Source organism: Saccopteryx bilineata, chromosome 1, assembly GCF_036850765.1.
Source record: "Saccopteryx bilineata isolate mSacBil1 chromosome 1, mSacBil1_pri_phased_curated, whole genome shotgun sequence".
In the NCBI taxonomy this organism is placed as follows: domain Eukaryota; kingdom Metazoa; phylum Chordata; class Mammalia; order Chiroptera; family Emballonuridae; genus Saccopteryx; species Saccopteryx bilineata.
The window spans coordinates 314,177,933-314,201,186 of NC_089490.1; the positions used below are offsets into that span (position 1 = coordinate 314,177,933).

The window sequence follows — 23,254 nt, forward strand, 5'->3', positions numbered from 1 at the left end:
GTGTTGATGGAAGGTGACTTGACTTGGGGTGGTGAACACACAGCAAAATGTACAGATAATGAATTATAGAATTGAACACATCAACCCCATCTAATTTTATTAACCAATGTCATCTCAATAGATCCAATTAAAATAAATTAAAACAAAGAATGAATTGGGAAGGATACACAAGTTATGTGTACTGATCATACACTTTCAAAAGAACTCATCTTTATAAGAATAAAACTTAGAAAAATTGATTAATTTATTCTTTTAATTACTTTTTCTTGTTTTTTTTTTTTTTAAAAAATAAACAACTGTTTAGAAATAGCGATGGTATTGGTCAAATTATTCAGTTCCAAAATCAGGCTTATGTATATCAATAAGGTAAATGCCAGATGGCATCACTGAAATGATTTCTTCTATTTTTTTATTTAATGAGAGAAGCAGAGGCAGAGACAGATTTCTGCATGCGCCCCAACCCAATCCACCTGACAAGCCCACTAGAGGGTGATGTTCTGCCCATCCGAGGTGTTGTTCAGTTGCTCAGCAACAGAGCTCTTCTTAGCACCTGAGGCAGAAGCAGTGGAGCCATCTTCAGGCCCAGGGCCAACTCTCTACAGTTGAGCCATGGTTGCAGGAGGAGAAAGAGAGAGAGAGAGAGAGAGAGAGAGAGAGAGAGAGAGAGAGAAGCAAGAGAGGAAGGGGTGGAAAAGCAGATGGATGCTTTCCTGTGTGCCTTGACTGGGAATCAGACTGAGGACATCCACATGCCACACTGACGCTCTACCACTGAGCCAAACACCCAGAGTCTGAAATTATTTCATTAACAATTTTGGCACAACTGATTTTTATGAATGGGACTGGCACTTTTAAATGTTTATTTAATTATTAAAATTAGAGAAAAATAAATTCAGGACATTTTTCCATCTTGACTCTACGTTTAAATAATGGTAGTTCAATAAATGTCTCCTCTGTGCAAGTGTATGGTTAGGAGATTCAAAGATTATAAAGATAAGTAAGCCAGTGCTGCTGTTACAAAGATGCTTATTATGACTGCAGTACAAAGCAGAATAAAGGAACTTGTGTGGGTTTTAAGGAGAAGTGATATTATTTGATTGGGAGAACAAAGTAGTTTTTAAGAAAGAATAGATCCTACTAAATATTGATTGGATGAATACAGAAGTTAATGAGAATATAAATGTCACAGCACTAGTATATTAAGATCAATTTGAAATTTGCCAAATGCATAAAGTTTGTTCTTCAATCCACAATCAGATTTTATGTTAATCGTTCATTTATCAATGGTTTATACAGCACTCAGGGGTCTTTTGAGATAAGAGCTGATAGAGTATTTATTTATTTTTTTTTTGTGGCAAAGACAGAGAGAGTCAGAGAGAGGGACATATAGGGACAGACAAACAGAAAGGGAGAGAGATGAGAAACATCAATTCTTCGTTGTGGCTCCTTAGTTGTTCATTGATTGCTTTCTCATATGTGCCTTGGCCAGAAGGCTACAGCAGACCGAGTGACCCCTTGCTCGAGCCAGCGACCTTAGGCTCAAGCTGGTGAAACTTGCTCAAACCAGATGAGCCCGCGCTCAAGCCGGACTCTTGAACCTGGGTCCTCAGCATCCCAGTCCTATGCTCTATCCACTGCCCCACTGCCTGGTCAGGCGATAGATAATTACCTAAAACTATTATTCCCTAGCTACGACTATTATACTGAACACTGTCTTCAAGCTAAAGACCTACAATGGCACACGTGAGTATGAATATGAGTCATTTTGGTTTTCCTTTTAATTAGATTTTATAAGTCAGCTGGAAATTCTTTTTTTTTTTTCCCCTGAAGCTGGAAACGGGGAGGCAGTCAGACAGACTCCCGCATTCGCCTGACTGGAATCCACTCGGCATGCCCACCAGGGGGCGATGCTCTGCCCCTCTGGGGCGTCGCTCTGCTGCAACCAGAGCCATTCTAGCGCCTGAGACAGAGGCCACAGAGCCATACTCAGCGCCCGGGCCATCTTTGCTCCAATGGAGCCTTGGCTGCGGGAGGGGAAGAGAGAGACAGAGAGGAAGGAGAGGGGGAAGGGTGGAGAAGCAGATGGGCGCTTCTCCTGTGTGCCCTGGCCGGGAATCGAACCCAAGATTCCTGCACGCCAGGCTGACACTCTACCGCTGAGCCAACCGGCCAGGGCCTGGAAATTCTTCTCTGAGTTATCATGTTCCAGAAACTTCAGTGACCTAGAGAAAACAGTATAACATATTTGGTAGTTTTAAAGACCTGGGAAATATTGGAAATTTATTGTAATGAGGGCAGTCACTCTCACTGATCCTTTTCATCTACAGAAATGTCAAAACTCCCAAATGTCCCCTGAATGCTGATTTTTAAAGATGCTTCACAATATTTTATTATAGATAAACACCAAAGCTTTCATTTGTTTTGTTAGTTTTCTTTGGTTCTATGAGAAGACAAACATAAGACTGCGTACTAAACTGCAATCTTATAAGATAACAGAAGGATCTTTAGTATCGGAGCATATGATGCACAGATGGGGAGGGGAGAGTAAAGAGCCTTGCACCCACCAGAATTACTGCATTTAGTGTAAGAGAGTTCAGGAGAAGATAGGGAATGAGAGCTCTCATCAAATACTTTCAGAGAAAGTAGCACACATGTGAACGCACACATGTGTGTATAAATATTTATTTTCTTCTATACTTGAAGATGTTAGAAATGATAAAAGCCTCTCCCTGGCCGGTTGGTTCAGTGGTAGAGTGTCACCCAGCAGGTGGAAGCCCCGGGTTTGATTTGGGTCAGGGCACACAGGAGAGATGACCATCTACTACTTCTCCACCCTTCTTCCTCCCCTTCTCTCTCTCTTTCTCTTTCTCTCTCTCCCTCTCCCACAGGCATGGCTCAAATGGTTCAAGCAAGTTGACTTGGGGTGCTGAGAATGGCTCCATGGCCTGCCTCGGGTGCTAAAGTAACTCGGTTGCTGAGCAACAGAGAAGGGGCCCTAGATGGGCAGCGTACCCCCCCCCCCAAACCCAGGGGCCTTGCTAGGTGGAACCTGATCCAGGCTCATGCTGGAGTCTGTCTCTTTGCCTCCCCTCCTCTCACTTAAAAAACAAACAAACAAACAAATGAAAGAAATTATAAAAGCCTCTAATTAGGACAAACTCTTTTTTAGGAGAAAGGGAGGGGAAGAGTTGCCCATAAAAGAATGGCTACCTCTCAAAACACTGATCTCTCTCACTAGAAATTTCCAGAAGCAGCTGACTCACAACCACTAAAGATGTTACAGTCGAATGCTTTGGGCTCTAGAAGCTTATACAGTCTTAAAAGTGCTATTTCCATGTCGCCAGTCACTCTATGGGTGCCCTACCCATGCCTTTCTTCTCACTACGCCACTGTGTACTTGCTCATAACTTGTAACTGCCAGCACCTGAATGTCAGGGTCTTCTCTGATCTTTAGAGCCACTTCCTCCTCGGGGGTGGGGTGGGTGGTGGCTATATCAGGTCCAAAGTGCCAGGGGATTAATGCCATCTTCCCCAGCAGCCCTTGCACAATGATTGACAGGAGCGTGTACGTAGATACTTCTGACTGCCTTGTTTCACAAGTGAGATGATTCTGATATGTATGTTTTACAGTAGCTCCACTAATTACACTAATTTCAAATGATATTAAATTCTTTTCATCTGCATAGTAATTTGCTAGATAAATGCTCCTTTTATTGACTGCATTTCTTCACTCCATTTCAGGTGTGTTCTTCACCTAACAAACCAACAGATTACACGTAAATCCTTGTTCTAAGGTCTTCTTCTGGGGGAAACCAAACTAAGACAGTTCTTAATTTAAAGAAAGTTACCAGTGTAATCTGTAACTTTTGCTGATGAACTGTCCCAAGCTTTTCATCTCTGCAGTGTAACACATCTATGTTATATTCTAAATCCCTAATCTCTATGTAGGATCAGGAACTCAAGTTGCAGAAAATACTTTTATTTGGATATTTAAGTTTGGTTTAAAGGTTATTTTCTTATATAGAGAAATAGGAATGAATGGTATCTTTATTTAAAAATTATTTATATTGCTGAAACATAATTTTCCCCTTTACACTGTCTTATATTCTTTAAGGATACCCATTTTTAGTATCGGTTTGCTATTGTTTCTTTCCTTAACTTTATTACAAATAATAAAAAAAAAATTCCCTTAGTTCTACCCTTTCAGATCACAAATTGTAGATAACTTTATATGACTTGAATATAGTAGTAGAACTATAAATGCAAAGCAAGGGGTGGAATTCAGGTGTTTAATTTCTACTCCATGACACTCCCCAACAGCATAATTGCTAACAGCTACAGAAAGCACATGGTAGGATACACCTGTATATCTTTCTCTCTGACAGTTATGGTGGTTCAAAAACTCTACATCCACAGAGCTTGAACAATCTTGTAATTCTCATTATGTTTACTCTGAAAATCTCTTAGCAGACATCCACTTTGAGTTAATAGCATTTTAATTTCGTGATTTAGAATATTTGTAAAGAGGCACAACAGATAATCTGGAATTTGTAATTATTAATTTGAAACACACATAATAGCTTGAAAGGACCAATGAGCAGAACATTCTTCTTTAATTAAAGAGACATTTTGTAAGAAGCAATATAAAATTAATTCTAATGACACACATTAAATATTGTAAATACAATCATTAAGTGATGGAGCTGGGACTCCAGTTCAGGTTTTCTGACTACAATTTTTACACATTTTTTTAAATTGCAACTTGCTGCCTTCCTTAGGCCATAACAATTTTTTAAAATGACATATTTCTGACCAATATTAATCTGTCATTCATAAGAGCAAAATGACTTAAACAGATACTTGTGAGACATTCTTTATCACACTGGATATATGATGATGCCAACCTTGTATATGAGAATAACTAGATTTCTCATAATAAAACAAAGACACAGTTCTCCCCTCCACCCCCAACCATCTCCTGTCTGAACATATTGCATATTTGAATACGGCATTCATGCAAGGTGTTCCTAATTTGTTTCATAACAGACTAGGTCAGGAACTCATCAATGGGAATTATCAGGTAAAATTAAACATATCCAAGTCTAGGCTTGCAAATTCTTTATATATCCATAATAAATCTAATTAGCAGAAAAGTATAAATAATTTGGGTTCAATTTTGTACAAGTTGTACTTTACTAGGTGTGTATTTAAAATGACAGTGCAAGTATATATCCTAGATTTAATACCAAGACAACTCAATAAAATAGATAATTTTATTTATGTGACAAGCTCAAAGTGATCAATTAAAAGTTAACTATGTACAGTACAATTCAATGTTAAGTATATTTTATGATGTTCTCTTTGAAAATGAGAACTCTATAAATGGTTGTATATAGAATTAACTTTCTATTAATCAGACTATCTCATTTTTTGAGATGTCCAGAATTGGATCTATCATGACTGAAAAAATATTTTGGGTTGTAAAGAAAATTTGAGCAGGTATATTTTTAGGCTAATAAAATATAAAGAGGTGACAGCAAAAAAAAGTTTTGTAACCATTTTTAAAGGAACACTAGGTTAAATAAGGTTTTAGGGGTTTCTCTGCTGTAAGAATTTTTAGAGATTTTAATATGTTAAAGTACACTAACATCCTAAGAGGCAGATAGAGTGTGCAGTTCTGTAGAACAGTTTTAAAAGGTTGTTTAAGGTCATCTTTTCTATAATATTATTTTTCACGCACATCTTCCCTGAACTTTCACATATATTTCAAACCTCAGCTGTTTGAATGGCACTTTCTTATTTCTCTTTAATGTTGATCATTTTTACCTCCGGTAAACACACAACCTAAATCATTTGAGACAATGTAAGATCAGTTCTGTCCATAATTTTTGTGATAGCACCTCACTATTTTGTTATTTCAGCTAGTGTCTTTTTGGTCATGAGTTTTTCAATTTGCATGTTTGCAATTATATTCAACAGATGAAATTGTGATTAATTAAATATGTAAGACATATGGCCCCAGAATGGTTCTCTTTATTCTTATTGCGGTAGAATATTTTCTTTGCCTTTAAATTTATGTGTTATGTCTTTCTTCAATCTGATAGGAGAAGTCAGGTTCCTGTGAAGTGAATTCAGAATGAGAAGACATTGATGTAAGCAGTATCTTGTTGCAGAAAGAGTTATTCAAAATTCTTCTGAATAAACCCTTTACATGTGTAACTTTACAAACAAATGAAAGGTCATAACAAACAGAACAGGCAGAAAAACTATGCTTCTTCCTAATAAATGAGGTTCTTTTATTTGGTGTTGGTCTGTAATATTTGCGTAGCAGCTTCACTGGACATAATAATTATGTTATATATTCACTGGGTAGGTCTTTGGCCCATATTTTCACATAGGACATGAGAAACTCAAAGACTATTTATTCATAATGACTGTAAATACTGTTAACATTGTTTTAAAATTTTGTGGTTTTTTTTTTTTACCTCAGTCAGATCAGTTAAACTTTTCAAAATATTAACAAAACAATAAAGATTATGAATGCCTAAGTTAGGTATATCATGGTGTTTGGCAAAGTAGACATTTAATAAATGCACTTAGTAAATAATATCTTATTATCACTACTTGGCATTACATATTTATTTGTTTGTTAATTGTGTGGCTCCCTCCCTAAAATATAAGCTCCATGGGGCAGAAACTTCTACTGAACTTTCAACACTGTTTGGCCTATAATAAGCCTTGAATAAACATATGTTGCATAGATGTCAAATAAATAAAACTATACACTGCTATACATAACACATAAATAATAAAATATAAAGTTGAGGAACATTGGCTCATTTAGTACACGACTTAGTCACCAGGTGTCCCCCTTCCAGTCCATTCTTTATGTTGTCAGCGGAATTATCTTTTAAAAACTCAAAGTCGATTATGTTTAAAAACATCCAATAATATGTAAATATTGTGATGAATTTAAAACTATTAGGGACAGCCTGCGAGGCCCTCCATAACCTGTCTTCAGTTTGCCTTCTCCTTTCCCCTGCATGTGCTGTTCCAACCATACTCACTTGCTGTCCCTACACAGGTGGCTTTCTCCCAGAGTTTTGCTCTGAACATGCCCTGAATGCCCTTTCCCTGCTCTTCGTCCTGGGGAACTCTGACTCATCTTTCAATAATTTGTTTCCATCTTGATTACACCTTTCCATATCAGGCTGGATGATTTGCATGTGTTCCTTTGTTGTCCTCTACATTTCAAATTCCTTCAAGGAATGCACTGAAATTGATTTAACTTTCGATACAGTGCTTGAAAATTATTAGGTATTGAATAAAATGTTTGTTAAGTAAATGAGCAAATGGATGAGTGTTGTGTACATTGATAAGAAAGGAAAATGAATGGTGGGGTGGTAGAGACAAGAAAATTTGTTGCCCTTGTGTTATCTGCACAATATTTACATTATATCATTATATTATATTAGAATACTTGACTTGTAAGTTTATATTATAATAATCAGCAAAAGTAAACACAAAATTAATTATAGAAATATAATTTAAATATATATATATTTCTGATCTATGCTCTGTGGTTTTAAAGGAAGGGCACAGAGCAAGTACAGAGACAATTTAAGCCTAGATCTTGAAAGAATATACTATAATAACCATGTTATATATGAACCTTAAAATATAGGAAATAAATTTCCTATGTACAATCTTTTTTTTTTCTTTTCTTTTCTGAAGCTGGAAACAGGGAGACACAGTCAGACTCCCGCATGCGCCCGACCGGGATCCACCCGGCACGCCCACCAGGGGTGACGCTCTGCCCACCAGGGGGCGATGCTCTGCCCCTCCAGGGCATCACTCTGCCGCGACCAGAGCCACTCTAGCGCCTGGGGCAGAGGCCAAGGAGCCATCCCCAGCGCCCGGGCCATCTTTGCTCCAATGGAGCCTTGGCTGCAGGAGGGGAAGAGAGAGACAGAGAGGAAGGAGGGGGAGGGGGTGGAGAAGCAAATGGGCGCTTCTCCTATGTGCCCTGGCCGGGAATCGAACCCGGGTCCCTCGCACGCCAGGCCGACGCTCTACCACTGAGCCAACCGGCCAGGGCACTATGTACAATCTTGATCTTAATTCTATTTGTCAGTGATTATGTGAAACTTACTTTTTTTTTTTTTTTGGTAAAAATGACACTGCTTTAATTTTCTTCCACAATCTGATCTTAAACTTGGCACCAGTTGTATATGAGCTCAGAGAAAATCTAGACAACTGGTAGGGAATTTGTGTACAATTATGTGGTTAAGCTGAAGGAAAGGATTAGGAGTGAACCTGTTCCATTATTTTTCTAAAAAGATGCATCACTTCATTTACTAACAGGTACACTGTTGAACATAAATAATCTAGAATGTAAAAAATGTAGTTATATTTATAATGCTTACAAGACTCAGAAAGGTGTTGTTAAAGGTATTATTGAATGTTTTCCTTCCTTTTTGTTAATTTTACTGGCTTTTAAACATTTAAAGAGTAACTACAAAATTCTACTAAAATGAATTATGAAGTTATCCTCTTTTTTCTATTTAATGAGGACTATTACTTACCAATTCCTAAAACATAGTAGAAAAGTCTATGAAGCTGATTTTTATTTAAAGCTAGAAAAACTAATTTTTTCTATATCGTATATCTAAAATTATCAAGCAGACTTTCCTATATCTTTCTAAAAGAAACTGAACTTTTGAATGTTTAAGTCAATAACAATAATTGCAACTGATGGGCAAATGAGTTTGTAAAATCTGTATTTTCTAAGTTTGCTCACTTTTATTATTAAAAGTGGCCGCTGCCCAGGTGAATGGCACTGCCAGTAATTACTTTATTTTCCTGCTTGGGAAGGGGCTTTGTTATACTAGTATTGCTGGAGGAGGGGTTTTCCTGCCAAGAAAACTTTATGAGGAAGGAGAGGAAGAAAGAAGCCAAGATGGCAGGGTGCAGAAGGAGAAGCCAGTTTGTGCAGAGAGGAGAAGGGGGAAGGTGTGCAGATGGGGAACCAGAGGTAACTGAGCTGGTGGGGGCCTTTGATTCTAGGAAACACCGGATGTGTCAGTGGCTTTGTGGGCACTGAATGAGTGGTTTTTGGAGCCCTGTGTGTTTTTACTCACCTGCCGGGTGTGAAGCTAGAATAAAGAAATGGCTCACTAGATTTTAGCTCTAGTTTCTTTACCATCTGTCCGAATCTAATGGGAACCTGAATGTGAATGTCCATGATGGGGGTGACCCCTGGCCATACAGCAACTATTCTAGTAAGTGTTCTTGTAGCACCAACTAAAAAAAATTTAGTTGAACACAAATCCTATCGTTCACAATTCTAAGATAAAATGTTGCATTCTGACAACCATATTTTTCTTCAAAAAACCCCCCCTATTTTGCTTTTTTTACTTTTCCTTTAATTTTAGAATTTTTACTTTATAAGAAAATGAAGAATAGCTGTGACCATGGTAACAGTTGCTAAGAGACAATTAGAGAATCCTTTCTAACTCCCACCAATTCCATTTGCACTAGCCTGACATAGGTCCATAAAGGTGTTTCTGTTTTCTGTGAAAACAAGAAACCCAGTGCATCATAATGGGACTTGTACTTTCAAATCAAGAAAAGTATCATTAAAGAAGTAAATTTCACCTTTTAAAACATGACCTCATGTCTTTCAAGCTTCCTCTTAACTTTGTTGCAGCTCCTGGCTAAGCAAAGTTCAGTATGCAAAAGGAGCTTTGTAATGATGCAAAAGCTGCGAGCTCTGCCAGCACTGCAGTGCTGGAAATTGTTCATATGATTTTTTTGCTACAGTAATTTATTTGAGTGCCTGATTTGTTCTCCTTGTATCCCACTCATTGTTACTTTAATATATGGAAATTAAAAATGCCTGTGCTTTTTTTTCAGCCTACACAACAAACTCTACAAAACCTAAATTTTTGATCATCTTTGGTGGGAGAGATTCTGGATAAGAAATCTCCAGTGATTGAGGGCTTACCTCCTGAAACTTCAAGTGCGACTGGGTGCTCTTCCCTTTAATACAGTGGTCCCCAACCCCCGGGCTGTGGACTGGTACCAGTCCATGGGCCATTTGGTACCAGTCCACAGAGAAACAATAAATAACTTACATTATTTCAGATTTATTTATATTTAAGTCTGAACGATGTTTTATTTTTTAAAAAATGACCAGATTCCCTCTGTTACATCCGTCTAAGACTCACTCTTGATGCTTGTCTTGGTCACATGATACATTTATCCATCCCACCCTAAAGGCCGGTCCGTGAAAATATTTTCTGACATTAAACCAGTCCGTGGCCCCAAAAAGGTTGGGGGCCACTGCTTTAACACATGAAAAAGATGTATTTCCTGCCTGTGTCTTCATGCTCATTCCTACTTCCATCAATTCAACAATTATTTTATGGTCCCCTTTTACATCACTAGGAATATGTTGGTAAATAATAAACATAGACCCTATTTTGATGGAGATAAGATTTCAACAGCAAAGGCAGATGCTTAAACTAATGCAATGCAGACAATCCTTATTCCTGCTACTTCCAATCTTCACAGCTTCACCTTTGCCCTCTACCCGGGTTTTATCCCATAGCACTCATCTCCACCTTCTGAACTTTTTTTGTATTTTTCTGAAGTTGGAAATAGGGAGTCAGTTAGACAGACTCCCGCATGTGCCCGACCAGGATCCACCCGGCATGTCCACCAGGGGGCAATGCTCTGCCCATCTGGGGCGTCGCTCTGTTACAACCAGAGCCATTCTAGCGCCTGAGGCAGAGGCCACAGAGCCATCCTCAGCCCCCAGGCAAACTTTGCTCCAGTGGAGCCTTGGCTGTGGGAGGGGAAGAGAGAGACAGAGAGGAAGGAGAGGGGGAGGGGTGGAGAAGCAGATGGGCACTTCTCCTGTGTGCCCTAGCCGGGAATCAAACCCGGGACTCCTACACGCCAGGCCAACGCTCTACCACTGAGCCAACCAGCCAGGGCCTCTGAGCTTTTTTAGACTCCACTGCCTTTGCAGTTGCTGTCTGGAATACTCTCACCCCATTCCCATTCCTGAGAAAATGCAGTAAATTTTCCATTTAAATGTCTTTTTCCCCCAGGAAGCATTTCTAACGGCCTTGATTATACTTAGTCACCACATCTTCAGGGTTCCTGATACATTTGGCAATAATTCTGTTTCTGAACCCATCAAATTGTAATTATTTATGTTTATGAGTTCTCAGGGTAGGGACCATGTTTTTGCTCATCTTGGTACAGTCCTGCAGTGCCTGGAATGGTGTCTGGCACATAGTGATTGAATGAATAAATAAGGAGTCAAGTGCAGAATCCTTTTGTCTACTGTTATTGGCTCCTTCCTACTCTCAGAATGTATGCTGCTTAATCCTTCTCTAGATGAGGTAAATAATTGAAGCTATTATCTCCAATGATCAGATTCCTTCTGTAATGACTATTTCTCATAACTGAAGCTAGTTTTCCTCCTCTCTTGGTGCTTCTTTCTGTCTCTTCTGTCTCTTTGGAGGTTTTTTTTTTGTTTTTTGTTTTTGTTTCAGTGTGAAAAAAAATGAACTGTGGCCATTAGCCAGTAACTATAATGCTTCTTTCCTTCTAGATAATAAATGGCTCAGTCACTTATGGCACACTGAGGCAGGCTTTTTAGGTCTTTTGCTCTTTTTAATGCTTCATTCAGTGTCCAAGATGTTTTGGGAAGTGTACATGGCCCAGGTAGAGCTCTAGATTTAGTACATTTCCTTATGTTAGAGAATTCTGAAAATTTATAAGTGCAAACTCAAGATAAACAGCCTTTATCTGTTAATCAGTAGTGCCACACGTTCAGCAATTTGCCAAAAATCTGGTGTGAGCCTTGTCATGTCACTTAGATGGTGCCAGACAAGGAGGCGGCCTTGGACACTTAGAACAAGGTAACCAGGGCCATGCTCACATTTCACCACCTACGTGCAAGTGGCAACATTTCTGTTTGCAAGGAATTTTCTACTTTCTAATTGATTGTGCCCCGAGGAAGGATTATTGGCTTCTTTTGATGATGCAATAAGCCTTTGGGAGGTCAATCATGGCTTTTAGGCATTTTTGATTAATTTGCAAACAGCAGGGAAGGTCACTGGCTTTGCTCATTATCTGAGATTCACATTGTGTCTAATGAAACACTGAATTTCCCTTTTATACAGTGAAAGTGAAAATACTGCTGAAAGGGGCACCAGTAAATTTGAGATATGTGCTTAGAGATAGTGTGAGATATCCGTAAGCCAATTATAGAGCCATTTTTCTTCATTCTTTTGATAAACAGCTATTGCATGCTATCAGGTCACTTCTCACTGTCTTCTCCTGATAACTACTTGGTTTACTTGGTTAGATCCTTAGAAACATCTATGGTATGTCCCAGGGCCAATTCTATATCTATTGCCTTTGATATCATCATCTATTCAATAAAAACTGGCACTCAGAACAAAATCCCTGAGGCAATATAAAATTCTTGATCATTTTCTATGTACAGTAAATTTAGTATATTACTAAAGGAGAGAATATGTTTTGATAGGATTTCAGCAAATGCTTTTTGTTTAAATCACAGGTAACTAGAGAAGAGTTACTAAATAGGACAGCCTGACCAGGTGGTGGTGCAGTGGATAGAGTGTTGGACTGGGATGCAAAGGACCCGGGTTCGAAACCCCAAGGTCACCAACTTGAGCATGGGTTCATCCAGCTCGAGCATGGGCTCACCAACTTGAGCCCAAAGGTCACTGGCTTGAGCAAAGGGTCACTCACTCTGCTGTAGCCCCCGGGGTCAAGGCACATATAAGAAAGTAATCAATGAACAACTAAGGAGCTGCAATGAAGAATTGATGCCTCTCATCTCTCTCCCCTCCTGCATGTTTGTCCCTATCTCTGTCTCTTTCTGTCACAAAAAATAAATAAATAAAAAGAGTTACTAAGTCGGACAGAAAATGTATCTGTTTTGCTGGTCACTTTATCTTTAGCAGAGGACAGTGCCTGACCCAAAGTGGACATTCAATACATATTTGTAGAATGAAGAATATACAGAAAAGGCCAGTTGACTTGATAAGGTATCAATATAGTATACAATCAATTATATATATATATATATATATATATATATATATATATATATGATTGCTTGTGTGCCATGTGTAACCTATTTTCACGATTGTCATTAGCACCTCCACCCAGGAATGCACGCGAACTACTAAAGCTGGATGTTTCCATACTCTTGAGGAGAACTACTAAAGCAGGACAGTCCCATACTCCCTGAGGAGATGACTGTTGCCCAAGAAGCATTAAAGACTGCAATTAGATCTGAATGCCATGGAGAAGAAATTATGATTCCGGGAATGGCCATCCTGCTTGATGACTCTTATAATGCTGGGAACCAGCTATCCTGCTTTATGACTAACTGTGCTTCCCATTATACTAACCTCACTTGAAAAAGTATATAATCAACCCATGCAACTGAGATAGGAAGGCAGGCTTTGGGTTAAGATATGGCCCCTGTCCTCTCAAATTGCTGGTAATCTTGATTAAAGATACCCGTTTTCCTCTCAGACCCAGTCTCTGCTTGTTGACTATTGCAGCGGCTGGTGACCCAAACCCAGGACCTGTTGTACTTTGTTAACGAACCCCAATTTTATTTTATGCTTTTTTTCAGTGTATACCTGTTGGGCAGATAAAATATATTATGCTCACTTTGTTAAAGATGGCGCTGCCCACATGGAAGTTGTCACCCAGGTGATATTAATGTGTGTCTCTGTGGGCTGTGGGCACGCAGAATCCTTATAGCCTGGGGCTTGGTTTTGGGACTAAGCCTTTCCCACCCTTTTTAATGTGGGGTGGTAACAATCCTATCATGCCTCAGAAAGTGACTTTGTATTAGAGACTTCCCTATTTTGTATATTGGATTAAAGGTCTGGATTTCTACACTATAAAATGGGGGCAGAACCGGAGCTTGCTCTCTTGGTTCCTGAGATTAATATTAGAGGAGAGAGCAGAGAGGAGAGCAGAGAAGGGCCACGTGGAGGAGGCCAGGAGAAGCAGCCAAGATGGCGGAGTGTTGAGTGAGAAGCCAGTTTGTGCAGAGTTTGTGCAGGGAGAAGGAAGGAGATGGGGAACAGAGGTGAATAAGTCTGGTGAGCTAGAAACCTTTGATTCTAGGAAACTCAGATAAGTCAGTAGCTTTGTGAGCACTGAATGTGAGTGGGTTTTGGAGCCCAGTGTGTGTTTTTACTTGCCCACCGGGTGCAAGCTAGGATTAAAGATAATGGCCCATCAGTTTTTGGCTCCGTTGTTTCTTTACCGACTGTCCAAATCCAATGCGAACCTGCATGGGCCAGGTGGCTGTGATAGTGGCCGTGGCCACTGGCTTTACAATACCGCATGTGTAAAATTACACATTGCTTCAGGATCAAAGATAGTTAGCAGGAAATCTTCATTGCAAATATCATTATTGACTTATAAGTGAGCAAGATCATCTTAGCCTGATGCTCCTTATTTAAAGTAAGAAAGAAGAATCATAAGTGTTAACTGATTCACTTACACTTAAAAAATAATTAAAAATTTCTTATCCATCTCTCAAAACTTCTTTTCTGGAAAAAAAAATTATAATTTTGAGGACTTCAGTGAATGGACCAAAGAATAAATTAAAAGATTATGAGTCATCCTGCTGCCCATTGTGACAACTCCACATTTCAGAGGATGAGTTGAACGTTCATGAGTGGAGGCTTTCACTGACAGCAGGAATCTAGTTGTAGGACACTTAGATTCCTTTTCATGATGGAGTAAATTGTGGAAAACTATTAGCTTCAAATGCTATTTTGCTCAAATAATATTTGATGCCAGAAAGATAAAAGTCAAGTTTTTGTTACCTTTTTGCTACCAGGTTTAAAATGTGAATCATAGTCTGTTACTTCAATGTTCAATTGATAAGGTATCAGATAGAGTCCCCAGGGACTATTTTCAATTAATCAAATTCAAGATTTAAAATTAATATATATATGTGTGAAAATCAAATAATGTTTGAAAAGTCTCCCACTATATGCCACTTATTTTGATATGAAAACAATTGATTTGTTCCCAGTTATATTAAGTTATTATAAGTTGTTCTATAAAATAATTGATGTATTATTAGAACAAGAAAATAAGGAGAAATAAAAAATGTCATTGTCTAAAATGATTCTTTAAGTAGAAATCAAGACTTTCTATCAACAAGCAATAAATAATTTAACACTCAAGAATACTTTTATTTTTAAGTTTCTTTTCAAAGTTTTTTTTTCCATCAGATGAGTAGACCAAATTGCTCATTAGATTTAGAGAGCCAAAAATTATTTTTTTTATTTTAAAAATTGGAGCCTGATGAAAACAAAGTGACAAAAATCTAACATTGTAGTTTTGTTATGCCTTTATTGCTTAAATAGCTCACTGAGAGACATTTGCATAAATTCTTCCTATGGTATAATTTAGGGTAGAAAAATCACAGTCGTCCCTCGCTATATTGTGGTTCACTTTTCATGATCTCATTGTATCACAAATTTTTACATTGTATAGATCTGATTTTGTATTGAGGATTTTTTGCTATATTGTGAAATTTTGCGATATATAAGTATTTCTATATATTTATTATTTTAATTATTTTCTGGTGAAATAAGCAAAATAAGTGTAAGAAAGGTTAATAATAGTGTGCAAAAAGTTTATAAAGTGTGGGGAGGGTTTATAAAGTCTTAAAATATATAAAAATAATAAAATAAATATAAGGCTGCTACTTTGCAGATTTTCGCCTATTGAGGGAGGTTCTGAAACCTAACCCTGGTGACAGACGGGTGACCGCTGTACCTTAAACTACAATTTCAAATACTTGTTTTGAAGCTTATGTTTTGAAATGTTTGAATGAGGATATAGTTAACTGCTATTTTAAATAGCAATAAATTTATAAGAACTAATTAGTTCATGGAATAAAAATAATTTGGAAAACATATGCAGAAAGTAAAGTGTTTCTCTAACTACAGTTGTCCATTAACATATTTGGAGAGAAAATTGTGTGAGCTATTTTATGTTATAATTTTGAAAATTGATACAAATTGAAATATCAAAAAACTATTTACAGCATGCTACCATAACATAAAGGGTGCTCATCCTTCTAGAAATTTACTAACACATACCCTTTCTTCACTGCATTAAGTTCACCATCTTCTGAGAGAAGGCCACTTATTTATTTTTTTTTTTTGTATTTTTCTTAAATGAGAAGCAGGGAGGCAGAGAGACAGACTCTTGTGCCTGGCCAAGATCCACCTGGCAAGCCCACTAGGGGGTGATGTTCTGCTCTTTTCAGGTTTTGCTCTGTTGCAACAGGAGCCATTCTAGCACCTGAGGTGGAGGCCATGTAGCCATCCTCAGACCCCAGGCCAACTTGCTCCAATGGAATCTTGACTATGGGAGGGGAAGAGAGAAATAGAGATAAGGGGGAGGGAGGGGTGGAGAAGCAGATGGGCACTTCTCCTGTGTGCCCTGACTGGGAATTGAACCCAGGACATCCACATGCCAGGCCAATGCTTTACCATTGAGCCAACTAGCCAGGGCCTAAGGGCCACTTTTTTTTTTTTTAATTTTATTGATTGATTTTAGTAAGAGAGGTAGGGAGAGAGAGAGAGAGAGACAGGAACATAGAGCTGTGCCTCTATATGCCCTGACCAGGGATCAAACCGACACCCTCTGCTCCTTGGGACAATACTCTAACCAACTGAGCTATCCAGCCAGGGCGAGGGCCACTTATTTTTAAACATTTTTCTGATCAAAATTACTTAGCATTTTACTTTTTAACAAATTCTTTGGATATGTGGAATCTAATGAACAAAATGAACTAACAAGCAAAACAGAGACAGATTGTCCCAGTAGAGCCCAAGCTCTAGGTCGATCAGGTATCCCTGACTTCCCCAAGCAGTGCAGTGGGACACTCCTGCTTAACAGCAGGACTGGCAGCCTCTTCGAGACTACTCTTGAGGTGGCTATGAGGATTCTACTTATCAGCGCCAAGACCAACTGCCACTGGAGGAAAGACATGACTGACACACAAGTCAGTTGTAAGAATCACACAGGCAGTTTATTCCTTACAAATTTTATGGCGTTTCTGGGGACACTTTAATGGGGCCCTTTCGACGTGCTCCTCTTGACTATCCTTGGTCAGGGTGATGTAGAGACAGTTCATGTTCAATGTTGGACTCTGGATGACTAACTGCAGCTGGGGGCCCCTCGGCTTTAGTACCCTTTTCTGGCATACACCTTCTAACAGGTGTCAATCCACAGAACTGTCACATCAAGCCACTTTTAGGGAGTTTCTCCCAGGGAGCTCTTTTTTATCCATATAATTTCACACACACACTAGCTGGGCCTGCACAAAAGGCATATTCTTGCCTATCATATCTGTACACACTAGGTTAGTTCCCAACCAGAAGGCACAGCCTTATTCACTTGACTTAATAGCTTTTAATATTATATCCTAACTTATTTCTTCATATTTCTCGATATTTAATTAACATTATATTACTGTAACACAGACTCATACATAGAGAGCAAGTTGACAGCTGTTGGGGGAGTAAGAGATTGAGTAAAAAAACCAGCAACAACAACAAAAAAATTCATGGACACGGACAACAGTGTGTTAATTGTCAGGAGGGGAGGAGGTGGAGGAGGGTAAGTGGTCATAAACAGTGGTGGACAAAGGTTTGACCTGGGATTATGAACATACAATATGGTGTACAGAGATGTGTCATAGAGTTGGACACCTGAAACCTGTATAATTATGTTAACATTGTTGACTACTCACGAGTTAACTTGTGTTTGCACTTGTATTAGCTATTTCAATTTTTGAGACTCAGGGTAATATATGATTGTTGTATTTGTGGCTCTTCAACCTTAGCATCAAAGTTCGAAAAACATCACACTGTTCTATATTCTCATGAGGACTCCTTTTCTTCCCACTCCTCCAGGCGTGAGACTACAAAATTGTAGGTAAGTAAACAAAAATAATCACAGTGTCGAGCGGTCTATATTTGGACTATCTTCTAACCACTCGCAGTTTAAATATACATATCAAGGATATAGTAAAATATTTCTTTATTGTGTTCAATCCAACTAGAATGTGTAAAGTGTGTCTTTCAAAAGGAAAGCGCAGTGAAACCAGATATATTTGCAAAACATAATGCGTACCATTACATGTAGGTGATTGCTACACAGTACATCACACCAAAAAAGTTTACTAAACTATATATGTATAAAATATAATATGTAGCAGATATGTACAAAGTTTCATTTAAATTCATTATGTATAAATAAAGTATACTGAAGTTTATTTAGATTGTTTCACTTTCATACTCAAGTATAAAAAAATAGCCGGTGACATGAGATAACTTCTGTGTAAAATTGCCAGTCAACAATGTGTTAACCAGTTGTGGAGGAGCAGTACATTAAAAAAAAAAAAAAAAAAAAAAAAAAAAATATATATATATATATATATATATATATATATATATATATATATGAATGACTTTGAACTCAAAAACGTGGTTAAGGGAATGACTGAGTCATTCACTCAGAGTGGGATGAGTTGTCCTGCTGCAGTTTCCCCTGCACCAGGGAGGATGTTCTTATCACTTACCTGCTTGCCTAGGTAACTATTCTGGAATGTGGTGACCTTTCTTTGTTCCTAGAGGCTATGCACGGAAGGCCCTGTGTAATGGCCTCCAGTCAAAATTATCTCATAATATACATAGTGTTCCACACTGCCCTGGAGCTCTAGAGAACTCTTCCTTGTGGATGCTCAGGGCGGTGGCCGATTTGGGAGCCCATGCTGAGGCTTTGCCATCTGGTGATGTGTTCCTCCATGCTTTGGTGGGATTTGTACACACTCATAATTCCCTTTTTCTTAGTCTATTGCTTTAACGAGGTAGAGCCCAGGCTGATGCTTCTTCATTTGGTGATGTTGTGTGGCTTATTGTTATGTTGATTGTACTAAGCTTTTCCTTTATTCTACTTTAGGTTACATAAGTTCAAACCCTTTTTGATTTTGTTTTGATTACTTTTATTATTGTTACTAATCATGATAAATTTCCCCCTAAAATCCATCTGAGTAATTGCATCTCTGTACCTTGCCTCCTGCAGAGCACACCAGTGTCACCCTAATAAATTCAATTTAAAAAAGAAAAAAAAAGAAAGAAAAAATGCTTTGGTTGATTCTGTAAAATCATTTTCTATTATTATCTCCATTTATTCAAGATGTTGAGTCACAGAGGCACTGAAATGTATGTACAAATTCTTGACAAAATCTGGATCAGCTCTTGTGTTTAGATGAGTCAAGGGTAAAATTGGAAACATTAAAAGTGATTTTGTTTAGAGGTACAATGAATTAAAATGTTGATTGTATAAAAAAAATCACTTTCAGAAGCAGATATACACTTTTCTTATTGAGAAATTTTATAGGACAATTAAGAGTATATTACATTATCACAATATAGTAAACTTTGTTATAATTTATGAGATTTATACCTGAGATTAATTTTAAAGGGACAAAGTCTAGTGCTAGTCTCATTATTACTTTGCAGTCATGATAGAACAAACCTTTTAGAATTTAGCAAGAAGAATAGAAATAAAAATAGAAAAGGTAGACATTCATGTTTCCTAAGTTCTAGGGAACTAATGTACAGTATGGTGACGATAGTTAACCATACTATATTATATACTTGAAAGCTGTTAAGAAAATAGATCTTAAGTGTCCTCATCCACCTAAAGAAATTATAATTATGTGAAGTGATGGACATGTTACTTAATCCTACTGTGTAATCATTCCATAATATATTAGGGAATCACATTGTGCACCTTAAACTTATACAATGTTACACATAATTCATATCTCAATAAGTCTGGAAAAGAATAATTCCTTTGAAATGACAAAAAAATTTAAGATGCCCAGTCCCCTTAGCAAGAGCTTATTTAAGGCTTATTCAAAGAGTTAATCTGAATCACTCGGGTGCGCTGATTTTCTTCTCAGAAACCAGCGAAGTCACTAAAATGGGTCAGTGTACTGTAGGCACTCAAACTGCCTTCTCCAGACACAGGTGCTAAGTGGAGGGTCTTTCTGAGCCTTCCTCAGCTCTGACAGGAGCGTGGCAATCCAGGCAGTTCTTAGAATTGACTGTTCTCTGGGATTCACAAGGAGCTATTTACAAAGCTTCAGTTGTTCAGGTCAGACAACTCAAACTCTCCACACAGAAGGGAGTGGGAGAGAGAAAGAATGAGAGTTTGGGCTGAAGTGACTGTCTTGCTTAAGAAAGCAAGAAAGGAAGTTTATTCTTGAATTCCATAAATACACATTAAAGAATTTCACATACCCTGAATAAGCATAACCTTAATAATTTTTTACTGTCTCAGGAGTAAATCTGAGTCATATACAGGTGTATAATATTTCCCTATATAATATAAACATATTTCTTCAATCAAGTGGGGTTTTTTTTCCTATAAAGGATAACAGAAGGTAAATACATAGTCATTTCCTCTTACAGTATGCTCTGGCTTCCCTAGATCTTTAAAAGAAATACCACATGCTTTTTGACTTCTAACTTTTACAAATTCTAATATAGTTGAGGAAGGAAACTTAAGGCATTTGGTTCAATGCCCTTCTATAAGGAGGAATTTCTGAAACACATGTTGGTTTTGAACAGTAGTATATTTAAGATATTCTTATAAATAAACCTGCTAACCAGTAAATTTCCTACCACAAATCAAATAATATAATTATATAGATAAGCTATCCGTAGCAAATGAACAACAACAAAAAAAATCACCCTACGATATTCTCCAGCCAACTTAATATATTGTAGATAAATACAGGCAAACATTGCCAAAACCACTAGATGGCAATCATTCACTGTAATTTTGGCCAAATACAGACTTTCAAAACTTAATCATGATATGCATAGGGAGAAGGAAAATGTTATCCATTATTTGATGATATTCTTCTATCATTTAATACAATTGCAAAGCTCTATTTTATAATTTTCTTCAAATTAAATCAACAATATTTATTGAAAGCTTTATTCAAGGATTTTTGCTTTATGCAGAAAGGTAAAAACCATCTTTTTTGTGACGATTATATGATATATATATATTTAATTTTATTTATTCATTTTAGAGAGAGGTGTGGGGGGGAGATGGGCAAGGGGAGGAGCAGGAAGCATCAACTCCCATATGTACCTTGACCAGGCAAGCCTGGGGTTTTGAACTGGCAACCTCAGTGTTCCAGGTGATGCTTTATCCACTGCGCCACCGCAGGCCAGACTATAATATATTTACTTACAACATCTAGAAGAAAATATGCTACATACAGTAGCATATTAAAATGCCACTTAATTTTATTTTATTTCGTTGCTTTACTTATTCATGTTCCTAGATGTCTTATATCTATTTCTCTAAATGTTAGAGAAAGCACAAAGTCACAAATATTACAGTTTTCAAATATTTTAGATGGCATTAATCTTTAAAATTAATGTTTATGAAAATAGGATGGCAAAAGGTCTTGATGGTACATAAAAGTCTTTTATATTGTATATTTTAAAAATGTGTGAGAAATAATTTTCCTCCCTGCATTGAGACCTAAAACCAAAAATGGCCTTTGGTGATAGAAGATTATATTAGTCTTGGAGATAAAGCATATAATAAAACCTTCCTAACTCCACACTTCAAACTAAATAATAGGAAGAAGATTGTTGGATTTAAGTAAATCAAAGGTCAGTTTTTGTGTGTGTGTGTTTTTTTTAGAAAGTATAGGTTAATAGTAATATAAAATCCAGTACGTACCTGTTCTAATATGTTTTGAAGCCTCTCTATCTCACAGTCTATTACAAATTTCTTCTCTTGTCTTCTATCAAGTTCTTCTAGAAGTTGTCTATAGCTGACATCATTAAAATTTTCCACACATATAGCACTGACATGCCAACCATTTTGTCCTGCTTTTTCCATAATAGCTTGAAGTATTGAATATCCTAGTGGAGAAAAAAAACAACAAGCCAAATTACTAAAAACATCCTCTTACTTTCCCCTAAAAATGTGTACTGTCACTGATTCTATGTCAATGTTTTTATGTTCCAAAATATACAATGATACTTAGAAAATTTTAAAATCCAAATGGTTATTCCAAAAAATTTTTTCTTTTACTCAGGGCAACAATATTCTTTAACAATATCCTTTAACATACTTTGAGTAAACTCTCAAAATCTCTTTCCTGAAGAATATTACATTGCTCTAGACACATTTTTGATAAGATAAACCAAAATTCAAATACAGGACCAACCACTTGTCATCAATAAAAACTTAAAAAATGCTTTTTGGTAATTTTACACACTAGAGGAAATTAATTTTGAATATATGCTTTGGCTCTCCTTTTGAGCAAGGCAGCAACAGCGTTTTTTAGTTCAACTGAAGGAAGAGAAGATGTAAAAGAAACAATGCAACAGTATTTATGGATGACCCATTATTCTCAATGGAGAAGGCATTATTTTACTCTTCTTCCTCTTGTGGCGTGTGAACAATGTTGAATGAGGATGAATTGAATGACCTAATAGGTGAGGCACTGCGTATACAAACTCATAATCTAGTAGAGGGGATAGATGTTCAAATACATAAACCTAAATTAGTTTTAAAAAGCACAAGGATAACTATAGTCAAAATAAAATGTTGGCCCAAAGCAAGTTTTGGTTAAATCTGTCTGAATGAAACAAGATAAAATATCATAGGGAGAAACAACCAGAATTGGGTCTTGAAGGTTGAGAAGGCATACCCAAGTTTGTTGAGGAAGGAGGTTTGGCTGTTTATTAGCTGGAGACAGGCTTCCAGAGAAGATTGGATGATCTCTACCCTGTATTTGAACCATATCTCTCTGAAAGGGGAAGGGAAGTCACAGGTCTTACTATCTGGATTAGGGACAAAGGGGCAAACTTGTAAATTTAGCACATGAGGTACTTCTTCATGCCAACATTCTCTTGATCTCTTGCTTTTTCCAGCTTTCACTTTAAAAATAAAATGTGAGAGAAACAGAAAAGATACTTTGAATCTATGAATAGCCTTTAAACAAGATTGGTTAGAAACAGAACCTGTTAACCAATTATTTTCCTCCCAGTGGCTTAGCATTCAAAAAATGCTAGTCCTCTTTAAGAAGGTCTAACACTTATTT

General features: G+C 37.4%; 1 protein-coding gene across 8 annotated transcripts in view; it reads right to left on the reverse strand.

Annotated features, from left to right (window-relative positions):
- The window catches only part of GRIA4 (glutamate ionotropic receptor AMPA type subunit 4), a 397,987-nt gene that overhangs the window by 96,577 nt on the left and 278,156 nt on the right, over positions 1–23,254 (reverse strand). For all 8 annotated transcript variants that reach the window (XR_010727609.1, XM_066247650.1, XM_066247649.1 and 5 more), the window contains one exon: positions 21,883–22,067. Coding sequence is in view for 7 of the 8 variants with exons in the window: in XM_066247650.1 (XP_066103747.1) it covers positions 21,883–22,067 (185 nt within the window). In the remaining variant the exon portion in view is untranslated. The remainder of the gene's footprint in view (positions 1–21,882; positions 22,068–23,254) is intronic.